Source organism: Dermacentor albipictus, chromosome 10, assembly GCF_038994185.2.
Source record: "Dermacentor albipictus isolate Rhodes 1998 colony chromosome 10, USDA_Dalb.pri_finalv2, whole genome shotgun sequence".
NCBI lineage: Eukaryota > Metazoa > Arthropoda > Arachnida > Ixodida > Ixodidae > Dermacentor > Dermacentor albipictus.
Genome location: NC_091830.1, coordinates 59,471,510 through 59,495,656, shown reverse-complemented (window position 1 = coordinate 59,495,656; position 24,147 = coordinate 59,471,510). Strand labels below are relative to the sequence as shown.

The 24,147-nt window shown below is 44.8% G+C and overlaps 2 protein-coding genes across 4 annotated transcripts in view; one reads left to right on the top strand and one right to left on the bottom strand.

The window, feature by feature from the left end:
- Positions 1 to 8,186, bottom strand: part of LOC135912123 (CLIP domain-containing serine protease B15-like) — a 32,698-nt gene extending 24,512 nt beyond the window's left edge. Inside the window, exons 1-2 of the mRNA XM_065444506.2 lie at positions 8,025 to 8,186; positions 6,928 to 6,955 (exon numbers count right to left, since the gene is read on the bottom strand). Of these exons, the coding sequence (XP_065300578.1) occupies positions 6,928 to 6,955; positions 8,025 to 8,144 (148 nt within the window). The 5' untranslated portion in view covers positions 8,145 to 8,186. The remainder of the gene's footprint in view (positions 1 to 6,927; positions 6,956 to 8,024) is intronic.
- Positions 1 to 24,147, top strand: part of LOC135912124 (trypsin-like) — a 339,009-nt gene that overhangs the window by 39,640 nt on the left and 275,222 nt on the right. The window lies entirely within an intron of this gene.

The following is a 24,147-nucleotide window of genomic DNA, read 5'->3' as shown; positions in this document are numbered from 1 at the left end:
GAGAGCAATGTTCGCATATACATTGCCAATCCCTCTTCTGCCAGTCTAGCAAAGAGTTTGAGACAACACCATAGCGTTGTTCGACACAGAGAAGGCAACTGCGTTGCAGCAGAGAACAGTAAGCAGCATTATAGATGAGACATAGTTCGAAATGATGAGGCAAACCAAATTTCACTTTAGGTGTCATAAATGAAAGTGCTCAGAATGTTTGAAATATACTTACGAAGTCTGAACGAATTCCCTACATACAATAAATTAAGAAGAAATACTTGCTTTCTTCAGAGCAAACGTTTTAGCACATTGAAAATATGAAAATACCATTCCTGAAAGTATATCTATTCAAAAAACTGTGCATGGCGATTCGATCTTTCGTTGAAATTTATCAAAGACAAAGCCTTCCTCAGCAATTTAGGCGGGTGTATGGCACGGAATTAAGGCGTGGTACTCCATGGGGTCTCGCATCGCGTGAGGGGAACAGGAGGAATATCACGCAGGCTCCATATTCTTTATAGTCGACTACTTGTGATATACACCCATATAACCACTGGAGAATAGCCCGCGCAAGAAAACTACACGACCTCCAGGGTCTGCCGCCATTCTGACCATCCATATAGCCGTGTAGGCTGCCCATATTTGTACACGGCACTACCTTTTGGAGGAACAAAAATTTTATACGATATATTCTTTCAGCAAGGGCCCATATTTTTAGGCTGCACCACCTTCTGGATTGGCCCGCATGGTTAGACAGCCATTCATTGTCAGTGTGGTCCATACGTTACTGCAACAGCAGTTAACAGCTTGAAATATTGTTAACCTTTTACATCCCCCCGTCTGCCCGTTTTTTTTTTATTTTGTCCTATTCGTCCACCCACTTTTGTGACGCTAACGACAACTGTCGTCGTCACACTCGACATGCACACCGATGGCTTTTCTCGTCGTTATATATACCTTCACCATCACGACGGCGTGAGGAAATGAGCAATGCACAAGCGCCTCGACTGTAAATTGAACCCGAAAGTGATGCAGGGTATTGATTGCATTTTTCGGCATGTCGTTGAGCCATTAGGCCTGTGTATCCAAAAACAACAAATCGTTTGTACGCGATGACGTCAAGATATTTAATACGTAGAGGAAATGGGAAGTAGCTAACAGACACCTGGCACAACAGTTAACAGCACGATACGTTTTCAAGTGACATTAGCAAAAAAGGAGAAAACAACGGCGTCGAACAAAGCTGTGAGAGTGTGTTTTAGTGAAGCCAACAACAGTTCGCCCTTCGATGGCATGGGGCGTAAGACAATGCGGGAAGCTGCGAAGACCTCACCAAGGCAGTGATGGGCAGGTGCGACGAGCCGCCGATGCCTACAGCGCAGTTGTTCCGTCTAACCGAGAAGAAAGAGGCAGCACACGAGAAACCTTCAGGGTTACGCAGCATGTGAACAGGACGTCCTGCACAGGCGGCTGCATGTGAGCTCGGGACCGTAGCTCGGCTGCTCACGTTCTACCAAAATGCGCAGGCATCCACATACCTCAAGGTATTGTGGCTTAAAAAGGGAAGATCAGGGACGTAGTGGCTGGCTCTCCAATAGTTTTTCCGGTGGGGTGAGCCTATGGAGGCGTACGTGGAAAGCCTGACAGCCCATCTTCCACTCCCAGTAGCGTACCGGTGGCCGACCTCTTGCTTGTGTCGCTTTCTCGAACTCCGCCGCTTTCTACCGAGGCCCATCGCATATATATATATATATATATATATATATATATATATATATATATATATTTTGTCCCTTCATGGTTACGTAGGATTGGTCCTCTCCGAAGTTACATGTTTTTGAACGATTGTTTGTCTTCATCTCCGCGGATTGCAGCGATTGGCTCATTTGCTTTTTCTTTTTTGCAGTCCTGGTTGTCCACTTTCTTCTTGCGAAACACTGCACTTGGTCTCGTGCATTTCACTTATCACACCATGACAATCAGTATGTCGTATTTGTGAGTCGAATGCGCTGACCCATAAGACATCGCGGAACGACAGTGGTGGGCGTGCAGTTTAATGTTTAGCGCTCAGGGGAGTTTCTCAGAGCGTCTGTATATACGTCTTGGAGGCCAGAATCAGGAATACTGTGTTGGACGGGGATTACGCTTCGTGCATCCCATACAAAGCATGAACGGAATGAACTCGTTATGAACGGAATGAACTCGTTCAAGCCAGCGCTTGAGACGTTACGCGCCTCGCATAACAGTAATTTAATATTAAAAAAGTAGGACGCTCATCTTCTACACAGCGATGAACAAGTTGCGGGAGGTTTTGTCCCCAAAACTGCGGTCTTATATGCTTAGTTTCATTCCGGCTTTAATCATATGAAATTGCATGCTGCTAGGCCAATCTCCCGCAGTGGCTGTGGGCCGTCCTTCGGCAACAGGGTGAAATTTGATGAGCGTCTCATCGAATCAATACGATGTGACGGGTTTCTGCAAGGTCCAACTCGTCTTACTGCTGACTAAAAGTACCGCCTTCTCTGCAAAGTCCACCATGGTGGATGACGGGCCCATTGCTCACTGAATTCTGCAACGCGTCTCTTCCCGTAACACACAAGCTATCGCTTGCAAAGACTTCAACGCAACGATGGGCTTGCTGGGAATTTTGCGGTGAGAGGCAAGCACCTGAGCATGACATGCCAGTCTTCATTGTGGCAGAATACTTCTGTCTCTGTAAATGAGCACGTGTCCGATCGAATTTCTGATTTGTGCTGTCTGTTCTTGGTTGCACAACTATTCTTAGATTGCGCATTTCTATACTGCACTATCTTCTTGGTTGCCCTGCAAAAAAAAAGCTGAAAATCCAAATATCTTCTAAACAAAAGTGGGAGTGACTAAGTAAGAAAGTTATTGCCGTTCTCAATTTATTTAGTACACATCGGAGGTAGCGATTATGAAAAATAAACAAGGAACAGTGAAACTGGCTTTACGTTTGAATATATAAAAACGCTTCGCTTCTACTTCTATTTTAGTTAATCAGCTAAAGTGAAACTTTTTGGCTTAACTGAAGTTGTACGCAGTGCAAATAATGGCTTTTTATACAATGTTAGCCAACGCTTGCTGCAGGGCATAGTAGTCCTTCATTTTTACAATGTCAGCATGGAGGAGCTTCTATTCGTATGATCTGTGGGGAAGAAAATGCATTGAAATAATTTTCACGTTACAAAACAATACTTTCCCCTTATGACGAACATCAATGCAACGTAAAACGCATGGGGGTCGAAGAATGAAATCCTATCGCTGTAGAGGGTGATCGTAATATTGATGAGACCGTATTCATCTAGGTATATTGCGGTGGTAACTCAGGGAAATGCGAGAAAAGTTTTCACGCCACTAATGCGCACAGCGTGGCCGCATCAGTGTCATCACATGGATCAGAAGTTGCCGATACATTATCTAGTTTCCGGCTTGTTAGTGCTTTATAAAGCAACAATTTTAGAAGTGAAAATATAATCGTGCTGCAAGTAACCTAATGTTATATTAGCAATGCTTGTGATGTAATCGGCATGAACACCGCAAATGAGATTAATTGCCATGTATTACTAACATATTTATCGCTAGACACACTGCTATTTCAGGTGGCATTCTCCCAATGCAGAAGAACGCGGCTTGATCTGAGTTCAAGCATTGTAATACCGGCGAAGCCCTTTCACAGAGTAACTTTTGCGTTCGCTCAGAAATGACCGCTGTACTCGTTTGCTTGTTGAGTCAGCCTATATTGAACTGATATTCAGGAATTTTATAAACCGAGAATACTGCTTCCTATGGGCTTATATAACTTGAGTTTATAGGATGTCAGTAGTTTTGGACTTGAATAAAGAAATGTAATCAAGAAGAAACAGTTTAATATTTTGGAGTACTGAAAACTAACCAAAACGTTTGCGAGAACCTTCTGTTAAAAATTTCTGCTGTTTAGTGTCTGTCAAACAAATAAGGAGCAGCCTCTCAGGCGTGAAACAACAAAAACAATGTTGAAGCGATGCATATAAAATAGATTATAAAACGTTTGTCTTCAGCTTTGCTGCGGTAGACTAAAAGCCCACTTTGATTTGTGATGCTGTTTTTGGAAATGGAAGGATTTTAATTCGGCAACCATTTATCTAAAGTTTTTGCAAGGCTAGTCGTACATTAGCTATTCATTCCTGAAAGGCTCACATATGCTGAACGCTGCTTTACCACTTGATTTAGTGGCATAATGTTGACCTCGCTTTATGTAAAACATAAAATGTTGACCTCTGTTTATCTGACAGCTAACTAACTATATTTTTTGCACTAACCTGTGCAGACAGGGCCACAAATATTGCCGTTATGAATGTCCCTGCTCTCACTTTTTGCGTGTCTACTTTTTGTTGAAGGAAACATTTGTGGGCGAATGCATAAGCCCTTCATTTCGCAAGTGCACCTTGTAAATTCACCGGCCGCTTTCTCACTTACGAAAAAGTTTAGCGAAAGAAATGTTCGTGAATCCTTGCCCTGACGCTAATTGTACGTAATTGTTCCGCATTCGAAAATATTTTTATTATCCCACCTCTGAAGAAAACGTCCCACAGTTCTATTTGTATGAAGCAGTAACAGTATTGCCAAATGGCAGCTTTTCGTTTTTACAGGCGGGTTAGGTAAACCACCGCTTTAGTTCGATGTTTAAGTGTTGTGTTCGCACAGTGCGATTGTCATTTATATGCCACTGAAACGGTTTCATAAACTTCTTGGTTTTGTGCTATCTGCTTACGCTTCAACGAACACCAATAAGTATTACACCATTCACTACTGTGCAGATAATGCATGTAGCCGTGAAAAGAGTTTTATGTTGCGGTTTATAAGTTCCCATCTTATTACCATTCGCATCATAATATCGCTTGAATGAGGAGAATTGGAAGAAATGCTGCAAGTATAAAAAAGACACATATTCATCATTGCCCTATTGATTAAAATTTTCACTGGAAAGATGCTTTGATGATATTTTTCAGGCGTGTAGGCTTTTTCTATAGTAAAGTTGAAAAAATATAGCTGTAACAGAAAAGAGCACATTAGCCCTGCGCCAAACGTAACACCTCAGATATAGCATGATGTCCAGTGAAAATGTTTGTCAACCTAACATATTTTATTTTTTATTTTTCTGTGAAAACTTGAAGAGCTGCAGTCGCCTTGTTTACCCCGTGCTAGTTACGATTACAATTACCCATGAATAAAAACTAGAGCTACAAAATTTGAATAATTATGTCAACTATTGAGCTAATAATAGCTTTGAAGAATGGTAAATTCATGCAAACGCCATGACATGTTTGCTTGAGTACAGTACAAATTATTGTAGCAACCCATTATTAGCATATACCTGATTTGTATAATCATTCGCAACACAATACGCGGTGTGGGCGTTGCGACAAGGTTTACGATTTTGAATCAGTGTCTTGAAGTTTGAAGCTTTCACGCTCACCTAAAATACGTCAAAATTTGAGGTGTCAGATACAACATAGGTATTCCGCTCCACATTGCAACCTAATGTGCAACGCATTTAACAGCCCATTTGCGATCACCCGTCGTGTCGAACATTTTCTCAAAAATTATCATAGCAAAACAATAAATCGCAGCTTTGCGGCCATATTAAACATGATTTTTTTGTGGTGTTGTACTTTGTTTCGAAACAAGGTCAATATTATTGCTTGTCATCTGCCGTGGTGGCTTAGCGGCTTTGGTCTTGAGCTATTAAGCCCGATGACGTTGAATTGAATCCTGGCCACGCCACTCGCGTTTTGATTAAAAAGCAAAAGCGCCACTGTATACCTTGCGTTGAGGGCCCGCATTGAAAGCATGCATGCTACGGCGTGGTTCCTATTCATTCCGTAGTTTTGGCAGTTAAACCAGAAGAATCTCGATTTTCGCTTGTCGCAGCCAGGCCTATAGGGCAGCGTAACGTAGCAGCTCGTAACGCAGCGTGCATGTGCCACAGCATGCTCCTTTCGAATGGGTTCCCATTACGCTTAAATGGCGGGGTTAGTAGACATTGCTTTGGGCTTTATGGCGTGAGGTTGTAGCAGTCTTTTTCATCTGCCGTTAAACGTATTTCCGACCTGCACGGGCACTTTTGCTGCTTTAGGCTGTATATTGACAAAGTGGCTTGATCCTTCTGCGCCTAAACCGGTCACTTTATGCAAGTATTCCTGCAAAAAATATTTGTTTCAGTTTAAGGCAAATATTTCTTTGCCTCTTACCCCCAACATACCAGCGGTGACTCATTGCTGCCGGCTATACAAGCAGGCGCTTCGCCGATATTACGACGTGGGTGACTTGTTATGTGCCCGAACAAGATGAACAATTTGGACATTGTGTGCGTGCCAGTGGGCGAGCGCCCGTAGAGACGACAAGGAACACTGGGTACGTGCAATCGTGCATGTGCCACAGCGTTTGTGAAAAATCTTGGGCAATCTACGAGATGTGGTATGTTCCAATTGGTAGGTGCGCAAATAAAGAAGCACGAGAGAGAAGATATCTGCACGTGTAGCAGCCAGTGTGCAGAAAAGAGTTACAATGAAACCACACGGTATACACTGACCGAGAACCATTGGGCTACATAGATGTGAACATGTAGGAGAAATGTAGCAAAAACCTTTCAGGTAAACTTGAGCGTAAGAGTCGCTCACGAACAATTCACTCATATGTATGGAATTCGCAGATTTGTATTCATTTCACTGCCAGGCCATTTCGTACGAGAGTATTCTTACTCATGACACCCTACCATGGTTAATTATTTCATAAGGAATTACACCTAAATAACATTCAATCCATGCCTCTTCAATATCTCCCATGTTTTACATTTAAATGGCCATGAACTCATTCGAGCAAAGAGGAAAACTGTTACTCGCCAGTATGTTGTCATGCCAAAAAACGAGCACTTACTTTTTCGATTGAGGCGGGCGTCGATTTTCTGCAATGTAAAAAAAGTATTTTTTGAACGCTTAAGTTTACTATCTAGGTTATGCATCTTTTGCGTTATAAATTACTGTTATACGAATTATTCTAGCAACATTGCTCTACGCTTCGCTAACTAAAGTTTATCAGAAGTAAAAAAACACGAAAATAACACTCATCGTCTGGGTCCTAAATTATGTCCCGAAAGTGAAACCACGATTGTATTCACATGAATAAAACAAATGTTTTAACCTAGACGTGTGTATTTCTATGCGGCAGAAAACCACCAATATGCGCCTATGCAAGTAGCTACCTACCCAAGAGAATTTCGTATTCCATACCTTTGCATTTGCGACGTATTTCGGGTAACCCTTGGCCTGTTATTCATGCGATTCAATTACAATAAAATAAGAAAGCTATCCGACTATTTAATGAGAACCGCTACAAAAAATATTCGAGCTTAGATTGGTGCAACATCATAATATTGTTTAAGGGAGGCAGTTGCCTTTTACTTTGACAAGCTTTTTGAATCAGAGTGTCTGAAATAAAGCGTATCGTGTTCGTGCACTAGAAGTTAGAAGAACACCATTATTTAGTATTCTTGGTAGAAGCGCAAGATTAACGATACACGATGTGCAGTTGTGCTTAATTTTAGCCAGCTCCTGTCTCAGGAAAGTGAAGGACAATCTTGACCATTAGGTATTTGATCCGCACAATGCGTTCATTTCGCCTTTCACTTTAACTGCCTGACTGACTGTCTGACTGACTGTCTGACTACGTCTGTCTTCTAACGCGGCAGTGGTCCAATGGCTCTAACAACATAGCAACAAAAGATGATTAATAATTGCTTACCATGTTTTGAAACTACAACAGCTATAGCTTACGGGGTTACCAAGTTCTAAGTGTGTCATGTTTTGTGTGAACGGTGAGATTTACATAGCAAATGATCACGGCATCAGGCTCTTCCTTTTTCAACTTTTGTTTACACATCCATTTGCGGAACCGCTGCAACCAAAAATAAAATAGTGATTCGAATGTTTGGGACATTATTTTACCCACCACCACGTTCACCGCAAGAAACTTACATTTTCTCCGGTCATTGGATCCACGAGGAAAAGGAAGAACCCAAGTATTAACCAACATTTTGAAGTAGAGCGAGTGTTTGAGTCTCCGCACACGTTGCTTCTGCTCCACACGATCGGCATTCTGTGCTGCCTCTTGACTGTACTGAAAGTCTTCTGAGGAGCCCGCCTTTAAATAATGCTCTTATGTTGCTGTTCTTTATTTTCTAGCCCACAAACCTGAGCAAACTCTTTCCCAGGTAATGCGTGGAATATTGACAGTGTCGCTCGTTAAACCATCGCTGTCTCGAAAGAAACAGTAATTAAAAAAGAACATAGTGGCTCTTTCATGCGAAGCACCATCGAATAATGAAGCGAAGTACGGTGAGTCAAGCGAGGAGCGGAATTCACTGGGCTGAACAAGATAAATAATATTTCACAGCAACTGTTTCAATTCACGAAGCGATGTCCAAGACAAAAAAAAGAACACGCAGCAGGCATATGCCAGAAAGCATTCAAGCGCAACCTACAACCGACTTCTTCCCCGTCCACCATTTTTTATATTTTTGTACGGAGAGTGCGCGTCGTACGACCTGGGGTAGGTCCTGAATCAGGCCATTTGTCATCCCACACTCTTTTTTGTGTGTTCCCAGAATACGTCCTGCTTGAGGCTGCCTATAAGGCAATCCTATTCACGCTCGCATTTCCATCTGAGCCTTGAACTTCGAATTAAAAGAGGTTCGGAGTAGAAAGAGATCGTTCATATATCCTACTTTATTGTGGCTTAGCAACTAGCGCCAAAGCAATACCGAAAAGGATGCTGCACCTATACCTTATGATCAACAGAACCTTTTGAAGAATACAGACAGTCTGTAACATGAGTGCATTTCTCAGAAAGCAAACAGTGGCACTTTTTTCATTACATAATTCAGACTATTCGTGAAGCTTTGTTCCTTGCCCTGCATTTTCAATGCTTGATGTAGGTCCTCACTAGGCAGCTTCCTCACATCATTGGGAAGCGAAGCAGGCGCCAGGGATTCGACTTCTGTAGCACCAAGAAAAAAGTAAAGAGTGCACTTCTGCACTCTGTAAGCAAACAATGTATCAGGACATGAAGCTCATAGATATGTCGGCTCACTGCCATCTCTAAATAACGTAGCTCTTTTAATGTGTTCTTCTAAGGTATCCTATGGCCTCTTCGACTTTTCCTTTATCTTTTCTTTATATATGGCTACACTATTGTGCGATTGCGTACGCTCTGGCTTCTAAAGCACGGAGTCTTTATCGACAATGTAAAGTTGCCACATGCGGTGCTTTTGTGCACAACAAGAAGTTGCAGTTTCGCCCGAAAAGCATAGCATAGATTGCGATAGGAACTTACCAGATAGCTATGTGAAGTAAGGATAGTAGTTTTTTTGGCGGCATCAACTTGTAAACACTTGCTTACTTACTAAATTAACAGGCACCTTGTCACGCGCGCAACAGTAAACATGAACACATCTCGCTCGATAACCGGGGAAACTTGCTGCCAAAACTCTGGAGTGAGGAATCGCGGCTGCAGCTGCAATCGAATTAACCTTCTTGCATCTGTCGTTTAAACGCAAACGAAATCTTGAAGGCACAGCGCATACGAAGCAACCAGGACGACGCACGCTCAGCAAACATCGCAGATTGCTTTGAAGATGAGACCCTTGGGGGCACGCACTCTGGCCATGTCGCCGATGGCTTTCAAGATACGTTGCTCACATGGCCACGCCGTAAGCAGCCGTGTGACAAATAACATTTTCGAATTAACCCTAAATTTATTATCGAGTTCATATAATAAGCAAAATAATGACTAAAGAAAAGAAATAATTATTCACGCAAGCGTCGTTGCTAAAGACGAGGCTGAGGTGCATGGCTGTTAAGATTATTAGATGATTAGATATTAATTATAGTTATCTATATTTATCTTTCTCTCTCGGTTTCTTGTTCAATACTCACGCATTTCGTATATTATTAAAATCATATTCCTAACGAAGGTATGTCGACCTTGTTGACCCTGCATTCTTTCTTTTTAGATTGCGATCAAGTTCTGCTTTTTCTCTCGTTGATAGAACAGTTTGACATCTGTTTCGACTAGCTACGGCGCTATGGGGAGTTTCGACAGGGCCGTTTATTTTCCCTGGAAATAGTTGCAAGGTAACCACTTCCCGAGATAAGCCGAACCCAGCAAAGGAGAGCATGCCACCGAAGGGGGCCAGGTATCAGAAAGGCTCTCCACCGCTCTCAGCCATCCACCGCCTCAGACTGTGAGCTTACCCCATGCCATCCGGAGCAACACCACCGTACGTCCTCTACCTCGCAATATGCACCCAGTGCACCACGCAGAGCGAAGGGAAGCCCGCGCCCTCGCCATACACAGGTGATACGGGACTTTACCCTCTACAGCCTACACGGACGAGGCTTCTTACCCCAAATGCGCAGCCACAACAGCCACCGTAGTCGTCAAAAAGAACAGCGGAGCAGCATTTCGCTCACACGAAACAATCCCCTCCAAGCCGAGGAAGCGGCCATAGCCCTAGCGCTCTCCCAAACAGAGGTTGAAATCATAATGACCGACTCCCAACAGGCGTGCAGCAACTTTGCTAGCCGCAGAATTCATAATGCTATGCTCCGGATCATCAATCAAAAGCCGCCAACGAGATCAGTCACGAACGCGAGCCCAGGACGCGGCCCGAGCTCAAGGCATTCTGCAATGAGGACGCCTCTCCAAAGCTGCATTCACCCAATAAAAATGTTTATTCTCTCTCTACCAAGGGAACCACTTCGGCAGGCGTTCCTCCACCGACATTCTGGTTTACGTGCAGTAAACGTATCTGCGGGTGTCGCGTGGTACACCATGCTTGCGGTTGAAAGGCTGTTTCACACCCTCCTGAAAGCCGTCAGTGGCATGTGCTAACACTAACCTATTCGAACTCTCCCGTGTATCCCAACTTTGGACCTTACTAATACCACACACACGCATATATATATATATATATATATATATATATATATATATATATATATATATATATATATATATATATATATATATATATATATATATATATATATATATATACACGCAACACTCACTCCTTATTCATTGGCTGAGTGGGTGTAAGGTGCATGCCATTTTAGTGATGCTCTAAGTGGTACCGTTATCTAAAGAACTTCACCGATGTCAAGGAATTCTGACTTTCCTTACGTGTATCCTACAAGCCTTGCTGCGCGACGTAGCTGACGAGCAAAAGCGTGCGACTTTTGGCTAAGTAAGTTCAACATATATGTTAATGCAATATTAGAGCCGGAACCAAAGACTGAAGTACAATGAGACAAGTCCTCACTCGTTCGCTACTGGCCTTCGCATTTCCATGCCGCCATTCGAAGAAATTGCTGAACAAACCACTCAGTCACAAAGCTATATTGCACGAACCACTAGTTGACGTAGATAAAATGTAGGCGACCCAGCGTGAGTCTGATAGCATCTTATACGGTTAATAATAATAATAATAATAATAATAATAATAATAATAATGGTGATGGTGATGATCATGATGGTGGTGATAATGATGATACCTTATTGAACAAATCTACAAAGAAAACAGCGTAGAAATTGGGCCAGCCGAAGCCACACAGCGCTCGAGCGGTAGTGACTGCAAGCAGCAGAAACCATTACGAATTGTAATTGGCATACTTTTCACATTGAACCTCCCCGTTCTTTCACACAACTCGTTCAGGAACACATCTACTTTAATAGACGTCCACTAGAAGTTGAATTGCTTTAGTACGTTTTGATGAAGTACCAGCCGTCGACAAGCTGCCTTCTTGTGTTTCTTCATCAGAATTTTACTGACTGACGCGTCTAGTCATGAATCTTCGTATGAATGAATATCCTTATTGAAAATGTACTCTCATCAAAGGTTTACGAAAATGGAGTGTTAGCTGCAGCACCATATGCTGTAACATCTGCACTGGTATGGAAAATATGAGCTGCATTTACCATTGCGAGCGATGCGCAAACGATGCGAACATTGCTGCCCATCGGATGTCCGCATTAATTTTGAGCACAGACAGCGCATGCAAGCCTACGTACATGGTAGTTCAGGTTGCCAAGTTACGCGCCATGCATAAATAGCTGCTGCCGAGCGCAAACGAATAATAACGCTGAACATTAGGTATTTTCTTGACTGAATGCGCTTAATGGCGCTTAATAGCGTTAAATAGGGCTGAATTTAAAGCACTAACTCTGCATGTTTATAAGTTTTTGTGACTGTACATCGCCATCATTGTTGTCAGACATCCGCTGTCTTTCGCTGACATCAGCTGACATCTGCATTGATTAAATGTCTGATGCTATAAATATTTGTAGAATGAATTTTCAGGGTGTTTATGAATAATATCAGTGCACATAGATGTGCGCTTGACCAGTGCTTCGAGCATTGATATGCTTCGTTTAAATTGTAGCGCATATTTTTGTGATTGCCTATAATTAGGTGACGTTCGGGTGCAGGCAATTTTGACGAACGCTCGACATTTCTGCTTTTGTCTCTTTCACAAGCCCTGTCTTACAGATTATGCGTAGTTTCGTCACACAGAGATTGAGCCACAGTTCCGTAATTGCATGGGTAAAATGTTACTTTAGCTACGCCTTTCTTGCACGCAGCGTTTAGTATTTAGACTATATGAACGGGAAGAACGTTGACCTTTTTCCATGCTTCTGGAACAGCAAGGCCTTTTATCCACGATATGAGTTGAAATATGGCTGAAGGTAATCAGAACTTCACTAGCCCTGCAATCATATATACCTGCAGCACCTTTCTTCCTTTCCAACGTTGTTTTTCGTGGTAAGTGGCCCACCTCTATCACCCTGCAGAAAAAGATAAGTTCTCTTGGATAAAGCATGAATTCAAGTTAATAAACACGTTCATGCGACAGCAATGGGCCTCAACCTCACGGTGATAGTGGACGGCCAGCCCAAAGTGGAGAGAGTGGAAAGAACGCCACTCACATGCGCAAGCACACTACCACACTACAAACCATCACATGACATTGACAGGTTGCCCGCGCTTTGCACCGCACTTTCATGCGAATAGCGTACTTACCTACTTCAGGATTTCTGAACCTGCCTGCCTGCCTCTGCCTGTCTGTCTATGTATGTATGTATGTATGTATGTATGTATGTATGTATGTATGTATGTATGTATGTATGTATGTATGTATGTATGTATGTATGTATGTATGTATGTATGTATGTATGTATGTATGTATGTATGTATGTATGTATGTATGTATGTATGTATGTATGTATGTATGTATGTATGTATGTATGTATGTATGTATGTATGTATGTATGTATGTATGTATGTATGTATGTATGTATGTATGTATGTATGTATGTATGTATGTATGTATGTATGTATGTATGTATGTATGTATGTGTGTGTTTGTGTGTTTGTGTTTGTGTTTGTGTGTGTGTGTGTATGTGTGTGTATGTGGGTGTGGGTGTGTGTGTGTGCGCGCGTTTGTGTGTGTTTGTACGTGTGTGCGTTTGTGTGTGTGTGTGCGTGTGTGCGTTTGTGTGTGTGTGTTTGTGCGTTTGTGTGTGGGTGTGTGTGTGTGTGTGTGGGTGTGTGTGTGTGTGTATGCGTGTGCTTGTGCACGTGTGTGTGTGTGTGTCCATCCTTTTACACCAGATCGTAATGCATGTTATCAAGCAGCTTGGGCTACAAGGTGTTTGCTCCTGGCCATGGTGCCATCGTGAATGTTCCATCATTACCATTCAAGATCCTTCATTGTCATCATCCCGCCGTCGTCTCCCATTCCACGCCAACCCGATGGCCAAAGCTAGATGGATAACTAAGGTTTATGCTCGATGGAATGATGCCGTCGTTGTCATTGCATCCCTGTCAATCCAGCTCTGCAGCCAACTTTCACCTTAACCATTTTCGTCATGCCACTGTCCTCACAGAGTCGTCCAGTATTTGTTGGCACACTGGCATTGCGAAGATTCCTTGTTCGTTTTATCGCCGTCACTTCTGCTTCGTCCCCCTCAGGGGTGCCCGCGTCAGCAGGCGTTTGGTGTGTTGCGACTCCACGTACCCGAGCACACGAGGGTTGGACCGGCCCGCGTGTAGCCGTGCGCGGCTTAGCCGTGTCTGGGCAAAGGAGGATCCTGGGGGTTGAGCTGATACTGGGTGTTTGGGTCTTTAAGGCCCCCCGGTGGAGGCAACACACCCCTTTGGCCTCTGCTTCACATAGACGGCACCCCCGGACTGACCCACCCGGGGGAAATCAGTAGTTGCCTTTTCCTGTCTCTCTTTCCCCCTAGCCTTCGTCTTTCTTTCACTTTTATCGTTCCTGTCTGATCCCAGCTTCCGCTTACTTCCAATTTTTCCAGGCACTAAGGGTTAACCTTGTGTGAATAGCCAACCTAGGTTATATCATATTTGGTTAGAGTGGTAATGTACAGCTGGCGTTTGCAGGCCGTGTTTCACAGGTCTTGCAACGTCTCCTTGTAGGACTCCATGGAGGGTGGCGTTACTGGTGAAATACAATCTCTTATGGCTTTTTCCTTCCGCCCATTACTTGATCGCTCCCTTAAGAGGGGGCGCACTGATGATGACTTCGTATTTTTTGCCCGTCAAAAAGAAACTTTTCCTCGTTTCCATGTAGTGCACTCCGAAACACCAGACAAACCCGTGCGAACAATCTCACCATTCCTCGTGTCTAAGTCTCTTACCCAAGTTTTTGGTAGAGGTAATAAAGCATCCAGGATGGCAAGCGTTGATCTCCTCTTGGAGCTCCGCAACCAGAAATAATATAGAAAGTTACGCATTCTAGTTTCATTTGGTGACGCCAACGTAACAGTAACGCCTCATCGTACCATGAATAGCACCCGTGGCGTAGTCTCCGATGATGATCTCTTGGAGCTGACTGAGGCTGAGCTCTTGGAGGGTTTCAGAGAGCAGAACGTCATGAACGTTAAGCGAATTAAGATGAGGCGGGATAATAAGGAAATACAGACCAAAATCTGATACTTTTTGCACAAGTGTTCTGCCCGAATCCATCGAGGCCGGGTATATCAAGCTACGTGTTCGCCCATTGGTTCCTAATCGCTTGCGTTGTTTCAAATGCCATCGTTTCGGTCACAGTTCACAGAGATGTCGATGCCGCCAAACCTGTGCGCAATGCAGTGCTCATAAGCACACCTCTGAATCTTGTGAAAACTCTCTCCATTGTGTAAAATGTGAAGGGGAGCACGCTGCATACTCGTGGTCGTGCCCATCCTGGAAAAAAGAAAAAGGAATTGTGACGATAAAAGTAAAAGAAAACATAACTTTCAAGGAGGCACGCAGGCGCGTATCCTACCTGTCCAAGAACACATTTGCCGAAGTGGCGCGTCAGGGGGCAGCGCCACAACGGTCTCCAGCGGCTGTCTGACCCACACCCAGTGAGGCGGCAGTGACGCCATCCGCCCCTCCGGTGGCTGCAGCTAGCACTGCTAAGCCAACCCCGCAGGAGGGGCCATCTACCTCCGGGCAGGTGGTCTTAAAGGCCTCGTCCAACGTGCCGAGGCCTTCACGCCAAACAAAGCGCTCCGAAGAGCGCGTGTCCAACGCCTCGCAAGAGGTGATGGACCCATTCACCAGCAAGACGGCGCCACCGGCGCCTAAGGAGTGGCGAGGCACTCTCGATCGCTTCAACAGAGACAAAACTCCCATCACGGCGCCTGAAAAAGGCCCGTGAGCATATCCTCGTGCCTTAAACACACATCACTAAACACAAATAGCATAATGGATACACAAATACTACAGTGGAATGTACGAGGACTTCTAAATAACCTCGACGACATTAGAGAACTACTACACAAACACAATCCCAAGTTACAGTGTGTTCAGGAGACGCAATTCAAACCTACGAAAACAAACTTTCTTCGCAATTACTTCATCTTCCGAAGAGACCGCGCTGAGGCTAACGCCTCTGGCAGAGTAGCAGTAATAGAGGACAAGTCTGTACCTTGCCGACACATCGCCCTTCAGACCACCCTTGAGGCAGTGGCGATTCGGGCCATTCTTTTTAATAAATTAATCACTGTTTGTTCTATTTATATACCACCAAAGCATCATCTAAAAAAAACAGACTTTTACAACCTTATTATCCAACTTCCCGAACCTTACATACTTGTGGGAGATTTTAATGCTCACCACACCCTGTGGGGAGACTCACGATGCGACGCGAGAGGTCGATTAGTAGAAAACTTTTTAGTAAACACGGAAACATGCCTTTTCAATAAAAACGAACCGACTTATAATATGTATCACGATTCACATTCTTCGATAGACCTATTTATTGGCTCCGCAGATCTTTTCCCTTACCCAGAGTGCTGTGTTATTAAAAATCCATACGGAAGTGACCATCTTCCGATACTTTTAAACTTAACTGAAGAGCATCAATGCCCTTCATACACGCGTCGGTGGAAGCTAGCTTCTGCCGACTGGGAGCATGTTAAGGAATCCACCTACCTATCACGAGATTTTATCACCGATTTTAGTATTGACGTATTTTACCGCTTTTATCATCGAGACAGCGAATAACTTCATCTCACAATCAAGGGGTACCTCATCCAAAAGACGAGTTCCATTGTGGAATGAGGAATGCAAGGAGGCGCGGAAAAAACAAAATAAAGCGTGGGGCATACTGCGCCGATACCCCACTGCATAAAAACTGATAGAATTTAAAAACATTAAATCGCAGGGAAGGCGTACGCGAAGGCGAGCAAAGAAGACAAGCTGGGAGAGATTCTTGTGCGGTATAATTTCTACACACAGGAGGCAAATTATGGAACGGGCTGAGGAGACTAAAGGGAACACAATTTCCGCCATTGCCCCTTGGTGATAAAGAAGGAAACAAGTTGGAAAACCAGACTGATGCTCTTGGTGAACAATTAGAGCGCGTGTCTAGCTCCACTCAGTATTCGGAGAAGTTTCTTAAACATAAAGCAATAGAAGAACTGAAGCCACTGAATCGGAAATCCATCCAAAGTGATCCTTATAATCGTCATTTTACGACTGTGGAACTTAAAGCTTCCTTGTCACTATGTCGGAGCTCTGCACCGGGCCCCGATAGAATCATGTGTGATATGCTTAAGCACCTACACTCCGACACACAAATCACGCTACTTACACTTCTTAATACTCTCTGGGCTGCTGGCTATCTCCCATCAAAGTGGAAGGAGGCTATTGTGATCCCTGTTTTGAAGCATGGTAAAGACACTTCATTGCTCACTAGCTACCGTCCCATGGCGCTTACAAGCTGCCTCTGTAGGCTTTTTGAAAATAATGATTAATCACAGTCTCATACATCTCCTAGAGTCCAGTAAAATGTTCGACCCATTTCAATGTGGTTTTGGGGAAGGGCGATCTACAACCGACCATCTCGTGCGCATCGAAGCGAGCATTCGCGATGCCTTTGTGCACAAGCAATCTTTTCTGTCTGCATTTCTGGATATGGAAAAAGCGTACGACACAACCTGTCGGTACGGAATCCTGCGCGACCTATCGGCGCTAGGCATTCGCGGCAATATGTTAACTACTATAGAGAGCTACCTAGAGAACCGTACATTTCGGGTGAAAATAGGTACATTCGTGCAGGAAACTGGGGTACCCCGGGGTGGAGTAGTCAGCTGCACGCTCTTTATCGTAAAGATGAACACGCTTCGGGCATCATTATCACGACCTCTTTTTTATTGCGTCTACGTAGACGATATACAAATAGGTATCAAATCCTGCAACCTCACAGTCTGCGAGAGACAGGTACAGCAGGCCCTAAACAACGTGTCCATGTGGGCAGACCAAAATGGATTTAAAATCAACCCCCACAAAAATTCGTGTGTTCTCTTCACAAGAAAGAGAGGCCTGGTCCCAGATCCTTTTCTAAAACTGGGCGGACAACAAATTCCTTTTAACAAAAAGCAGAAATTTCTAGGTGATATACTTGACTCCAAGCTTACACTCATTTCACACATAACATGTCTAAAAACAATGTCTAAAAACAATAAACCTACTTAAAAGCATATCCCCCACAACATGGGGTAGCGACAGGAAATACCTGTTGAATCTTTACAGGAGACCAGTTCGATCACGAATAGACTATGGTGCCGTAGTATATCATTTTGCCGCCCCGAGCGCACTAAAGATGTTAGACCCCGCACACCATTTGGGAATCCGCCTGGCCACTGGCGCATTTAGAACAAGCCCTGTTGAAAGTTGGTATGCCGAGTCCGATGAGGGTTCACTCCATTTTCGGAGAACATAAATCAACTTTACCTTTTTTCTGAAAGTGCGCTCTAATAATGAACATCCGTGTTTCACAATCATTAACGACTTGACGTGTGAAACACTTTATCGTAATAGACACTCTATGAGATTGCCTTTCTCACTGCATGTAAGAGAGCGTGGCGAAGAAATGGAAGTCCCATTTCTCGAACATTGCCTAATGCCTGCAGTAAAGCTATTACCGCCCTATCAGTTGCAGGTGATAGAATGTGACGTATCCTTTGCAAAGGTCACAAAGCAAGCTCCTGAGCTTGAAATTGCCATGCATTTCCGTGAGCTTCATTTGAAGTACTCCTGCTCCAAGTTTTACACAGACGCATCAAAATCACATAGTGGCGTATCCTACGCTGCTGTTGGTCCCTGTTTTACTGAATCTGACATGTTGAACCCTATAACAAGTATCTTCACTGCAGAAGTCTACGCAGTACTGCGTGCAATAAAACATATAAAGAAACTGAAACTCGACAAAGCCATCATAATCACAGACTCGTTAAGTCTGGTAAAAGCACTCATTTTTTTCAAAAGCATACGAATCCTGTCTTCAATGAACTCTACTCACTCTTATGTAACATGTACTTATCACATAGGCATGTAGTAATATGCTGGGTTCCTGACCATAGAGGAATTGAGGGAAATGTGCTTGCCGACGAGATCGCCAAATCAATAGCATCGCAAGGCATTCGTTCTGCTGCTGTCCCTGCCGCAGAAATGAAGCCTTTCCTAAGAAACAAACTCCGAAGCCACTGGCAACGGTTGTGGGACGCAGAAACAAGTAATAAGCTTCACCTAATTAAGCCGAAGTTAGGTTCCTGGTACCTAACTACGAAAATACGAAGAACCGATGTCCTGTTCACTAGATTGAGAATAGAACACAGATTTGGCACTCACAACTTTCTCTTGACCGGTAACGAACCTCCAACTTATGGTAGATGTGGCGACTAGTTGCCGGTCCTACATGTCTTCCTAGAGTGCCGGGAAGCCGAAAGAGACAGGAGGAAACATTTCCCTTTTGCATACCGCCATTGTATTCCCCTGCATCCGGCTATGTTCCTTGGTGACGAACCGCTTTTTAAGACCAAAGCAGTCCTCGCCTTTTTTAAAGATGTTGTGCTCCATGTCACAAGCCCATTAATTTCATAGCACATCCTCTCTCCAGAGGATGCTGCTACGATAGTTTTCCTTGTAAATCACATGCCTCTAAGCCCTTGGCTTTCAAGGGTTCTGGTGAGGCAGTAGTGCTCTAGACAATTTTAGTACCTCACATACTTTATATACTGCATCATTCTTTCTTTACCATTGAAAGTACATTTCTATATTTCACAAACAATTTATTGAAAACCCACCATGTGTATGCCGCCCTTTGGCCATAAAGCCCCATACATCCTCATCATCGTGCATAACGGCCCAGTCAGAGCACCGGGCTGCTGTGCTCGACATCCGAGGTTCTATTCCACCATCGATCAAAGATTATTAAGGAGAAAGCCTAAAGTGGTGCATACTCCAGATGACCTGCAAAAGGTGGCGTGCGCTTGTGAGATGTGAGCTTGCCTCGCGCAGACATGCACTCATGTCATTGCACCCGCGTTCATCGTCGTCTTCTTCAAAAGCTGGCTCTGATGCCTCTCGTCATGCCAAAAAATAAGGGAAACTTAAGGTAAATTCAGGCACTCAAAACCCAGGAGCTTCGGTGAGAGTCGAACTGTCGGGCTTATGTGGGAGTCCAACCCACGACGTTTGGTGCGAAGGCCAAGTTAATTATGACACTGTTTACTAAGATAGCTTCAATTAGGGCACTCGAACCCACGACCTTTGGTAGAGTAAATCAGGTACTAAGTACACGCACTCGAATGAATATCTAAATTAATTTATTGAATTTTCTTACGCCCGCAAGCTTACGGCTTCACTATCGTTGGCGTATGCTAAAGTGACTGTCAAGTTGTTTCCGTTTTTTTTTCAGTTTGCGCGGGGCTGTATACAGAGGCTTAACGCCGACAGAGGCGAAATGCAGGTTGATAGGCTGGTAGTTCTCTGGCTCTAACATAAGGGTGGAAGCTAACTGTGTTCTTGATTACTTGCGTCGTTCCGTGATACTCGCACTACTTTCTGTAAAACTACTATCATATACGAAAAAAGCACCACTAAAAATAAAATATTCCTAACCTGTCTGGAACCCTCGGACTTACACAAAATCCTACAGATGTATTTATTTTAAAGAGTATTTCTACTACGATCGTCGATCCTTGTAGATAATCTTTCACCACCCAGATGTAAGACACAAAATTTGCAAGACCCTTCTTTCTTCTATTCCAAGTTCCTCCTCTCTTAACTCTGGAATTTCGCCTCTACATCGCGACTGCATAATTGCCCATCCATCGTAAGAACACCAGATATATGTATATGCCAACCATACTTTATTATACCCAAAGTAATTCTTCGTTCAGACGGCGGGGACTGTGCGTCTGAACATTGTTTGTCTAAACAGTGTGCTTCATAAATAATTCGGGCACAGTCTACCACCTACGTGCTCTACGCTTTCGTGGAAGTGTAGGTAATTACCACGCAAGTGCCTCTTGTGGTCGTACGTGTGCAAATGTATGTGTGCATGTTTGCTTCCTGATGTAATAAGGCGAAGTTTTCAGCACCTACCATTCCATGTTTTGGCCTGGGTCGGTTCGCGGCGGTCTGTCGCTCGTTCGCTTTGTGGGTAGGTTGGTCCCTGGTTGAGTTCTCCCCCAATATATTTAGCCTAACTCAGATTAGACGGCGTCCGCTGCAGGAATTCCAACGTCAGCCCACCGGCGCTTCAGCTCGAAGGCCTAGCCATTAGGCCAGCACCGTACATAACGTTCCCTCCTGCCAACACCAGCTAACCCTTTCAGAAGGCCGCCACTTGTTGAGTTCGATGATTTACCGTACTGTGGACGCGACGGGGAATGGAGAAGAACCGGGCGTAGATATAGTGCCACCTGTTATGTTTGATTTATTCGGCATCGTATTGATGATTATAACGGTTTCTATACCATGGCGCATGCGCACAATAGGGTATCGAAGTGTGTCCGCCCACTGGTAATGACGATGGTGTCAATACTATGGCACCTACAAAGAGCCACCTATTTGTCACTAGGTGGCTCTTTGGGGTGCTCGATCTCAAATTTGGCACTTACCTACAACGTGGCATCGGCCGAAAATTGTATCCGCGTGTTGATAGTGAAAGTGATGATTTTCCATACAATGGTGCATGCTTAATAAGCTGGCAGTACAACATCGCATGCCGAGAATAGTAGAGTGGACAAAATGTTGGTGGTACATACCACAACAACAGTCTCTTTAACATGTCACCCACTTCTTCATTTTGATTTCCATACCCTGGCATACGTCCTCAGTGACGGATCGGCCAAGAAGCATGTCCGCGTGTTCACTGTGATTAAAATTTCCTGCACATCGAGTGATTGGCCAGAATGCGGGAACTGCCGAATGTCCCACACACTACGTCTTTGGGGTGATCACTGCGGGTTAATGATGATTATTATTTTCATTCTATATGAACATGTCCACAATGGGGATTGGGCATGAAGCACCTTGACTAGTTAATGATGATGGTCATTTTTTCCATACTTTGGCACATACCTCTTGAACGGACGATCGGCAAAGGAGCGGCCAGTACATTTATTTAAAGAAGAAGATTTGAGAAAGTAAGAGGCAACACAATGTTTGTCACACAACTTAGTGGGAAAATTTAGAGAATTTATTAACCGCTTAACGAAAGCTTTGCATCGCGTAGGCTTCAACGTGTGCATTGCATCTACTTACTTTTCTTTCTCTCGCGACACAAATTGTAAGCATGTCGGGATGCGAACGCGTATTTTTTAACGTACCAAAATTCTTGTTACTTTATGAGCACCTCTGTATGGGAAAACAACATTCGTAAGCTTTTCTGACAACGCATATACAAATAAAGACGATATATTGTGGGAACGACGCCATCCCTCACTCCGCGCCAGGAGGCCCCAGTGCTGGCAGGCCGCGCCTCAAGAGCGCCCAGATGAGCCTCAAACCGCCACTCGCGCTCACGAGTCACTTTGTCCGCCACTTTGACTGCTTGCTCCGATGCTTTCCGGGTGCTCAGAGTAACGATGATGCCGGTGGTGGAGCATGCAATGTCCTAGTCCCCAAGGTTTCTTCAGGAACGCGAAGGCGCTAAGCCTGGCTGGTTTCCAGGACGTATGGTTCACGAAGATGAACCAGAAGGCCCTAAGTTATTCCCGGAGGCACAGCTGGTCAGGTCTTGTTACCCGACCTCGTTCTGAAGTGTGCGCGCAGCAGCTAGCCTGAAGGTGCAGCCGCATGCTTACTGTCATGCCATTGCACATAGTGCCAGCCACCACAGGTGCACAGGTAACATGATGAGAATACCACAGGCGATCATGGTTGTTGCTCGAAGAGTGCTGCTTCCACTGCAGTTGGCAACTCGCCTCGAGTGCCCTCTAATTTACTGGAACACAGGGCACCACAAGCCCCTCTCGAGCCTACTCCGTGGAAGTCCTCCGTGCGAACGTTCTGTCATCACCGAGGGACGCAGCAACTCACGCTGGCTATGTCGACGACATTGCGTTGATGTCACACATGCCGGTGGCGTCCATCTCCAATGACGGCGCCGAGAGCTGCAGCAGCACACAGCAGGCCACGACGCCCCCAAGTTCCATGACAGACTGGATGACGGTGACAGATCAGGATCCAGCGGAAACGCTTCTCAGTGAACGCGAGAGCTCCAGCTCGCACCGCCGGCATGGTAACGCACCAGGCCAGGCAGGCGTCGCTACTGGCCATAGAACCGGGTGCCGCCCGCCCTCCCCACGATCATTTTCCGTCCCGGAACGCAACCGGGGCCCCACGTTGCGGGCGCCGATGTCGGAACGGCGCGGTATCTAAGTCCACGCCAGCGGTCCCGAGTCCTGGCCGGCAGCGCCCCAAGTGCACCCAGCTGAGCTCTGAACCACCGCTCGAGCTCACGAGTCCTTTAACCATTCGTTTAACGTATTTGTAATTTACCGCACACATTTGGTTACTGTAGCTATTGAGAGCTCCGGCTATTTGCCGCTATAAGTGCCACTGTTTAGGCAGTGCATATTTACAAAAAAATTCGTCTGTGTTGACATGGGACGCGACATAGCCTCGCGGGGATATTGCGGCAAAATAACGGCAGCTTAACCGAACGTGAGCTAAGTTTGCCTTTATATAAAAAAATGGCTGTGGCTTAGGTAAGGTTAAGCCCAGGATGCGAAGCATACTAGCCTTTATTTTAGTTGTTGAACCACTGTTTAGCCTGGTGAACTGCTGTTGCTTGGCTATATTTGGTTCGGCTAGACGAAGAAACAACTCATGCATTACTTCTTCGCCTTCAAGAGTGGAACGCGACAGCGTTCCCGTCGACCCGCCAAGGGGTGTAAGACAATGGGCTACAGGGCAGCGACTACGCGCCCCGCATTGGACGCGGTGAGCGTCGAGCAAAGCAGCGTTCGGCGCGGCAACGAAATGTGCGCCTGAGCAAGAGACGCACGCCTTAGAAACAGCGCGTTTCTAAGGCAACACCGCATTCACTAGAGGCGCTTTTGTACCGCTTTGAAGCGTTGTACTCGTGGCTCAGTGGTAGCGTCTCCGTCCCACACTCCGGAGACCCTGGTTCGATTCCCACCCAGCCCGTCTTGCAAGAGTTGAGCCAAAGCCACTTCTCCTCTGTCGTGACGTCACGGTGTCACGTGATTTCATGGTCACCGCCGCGCCTGAGG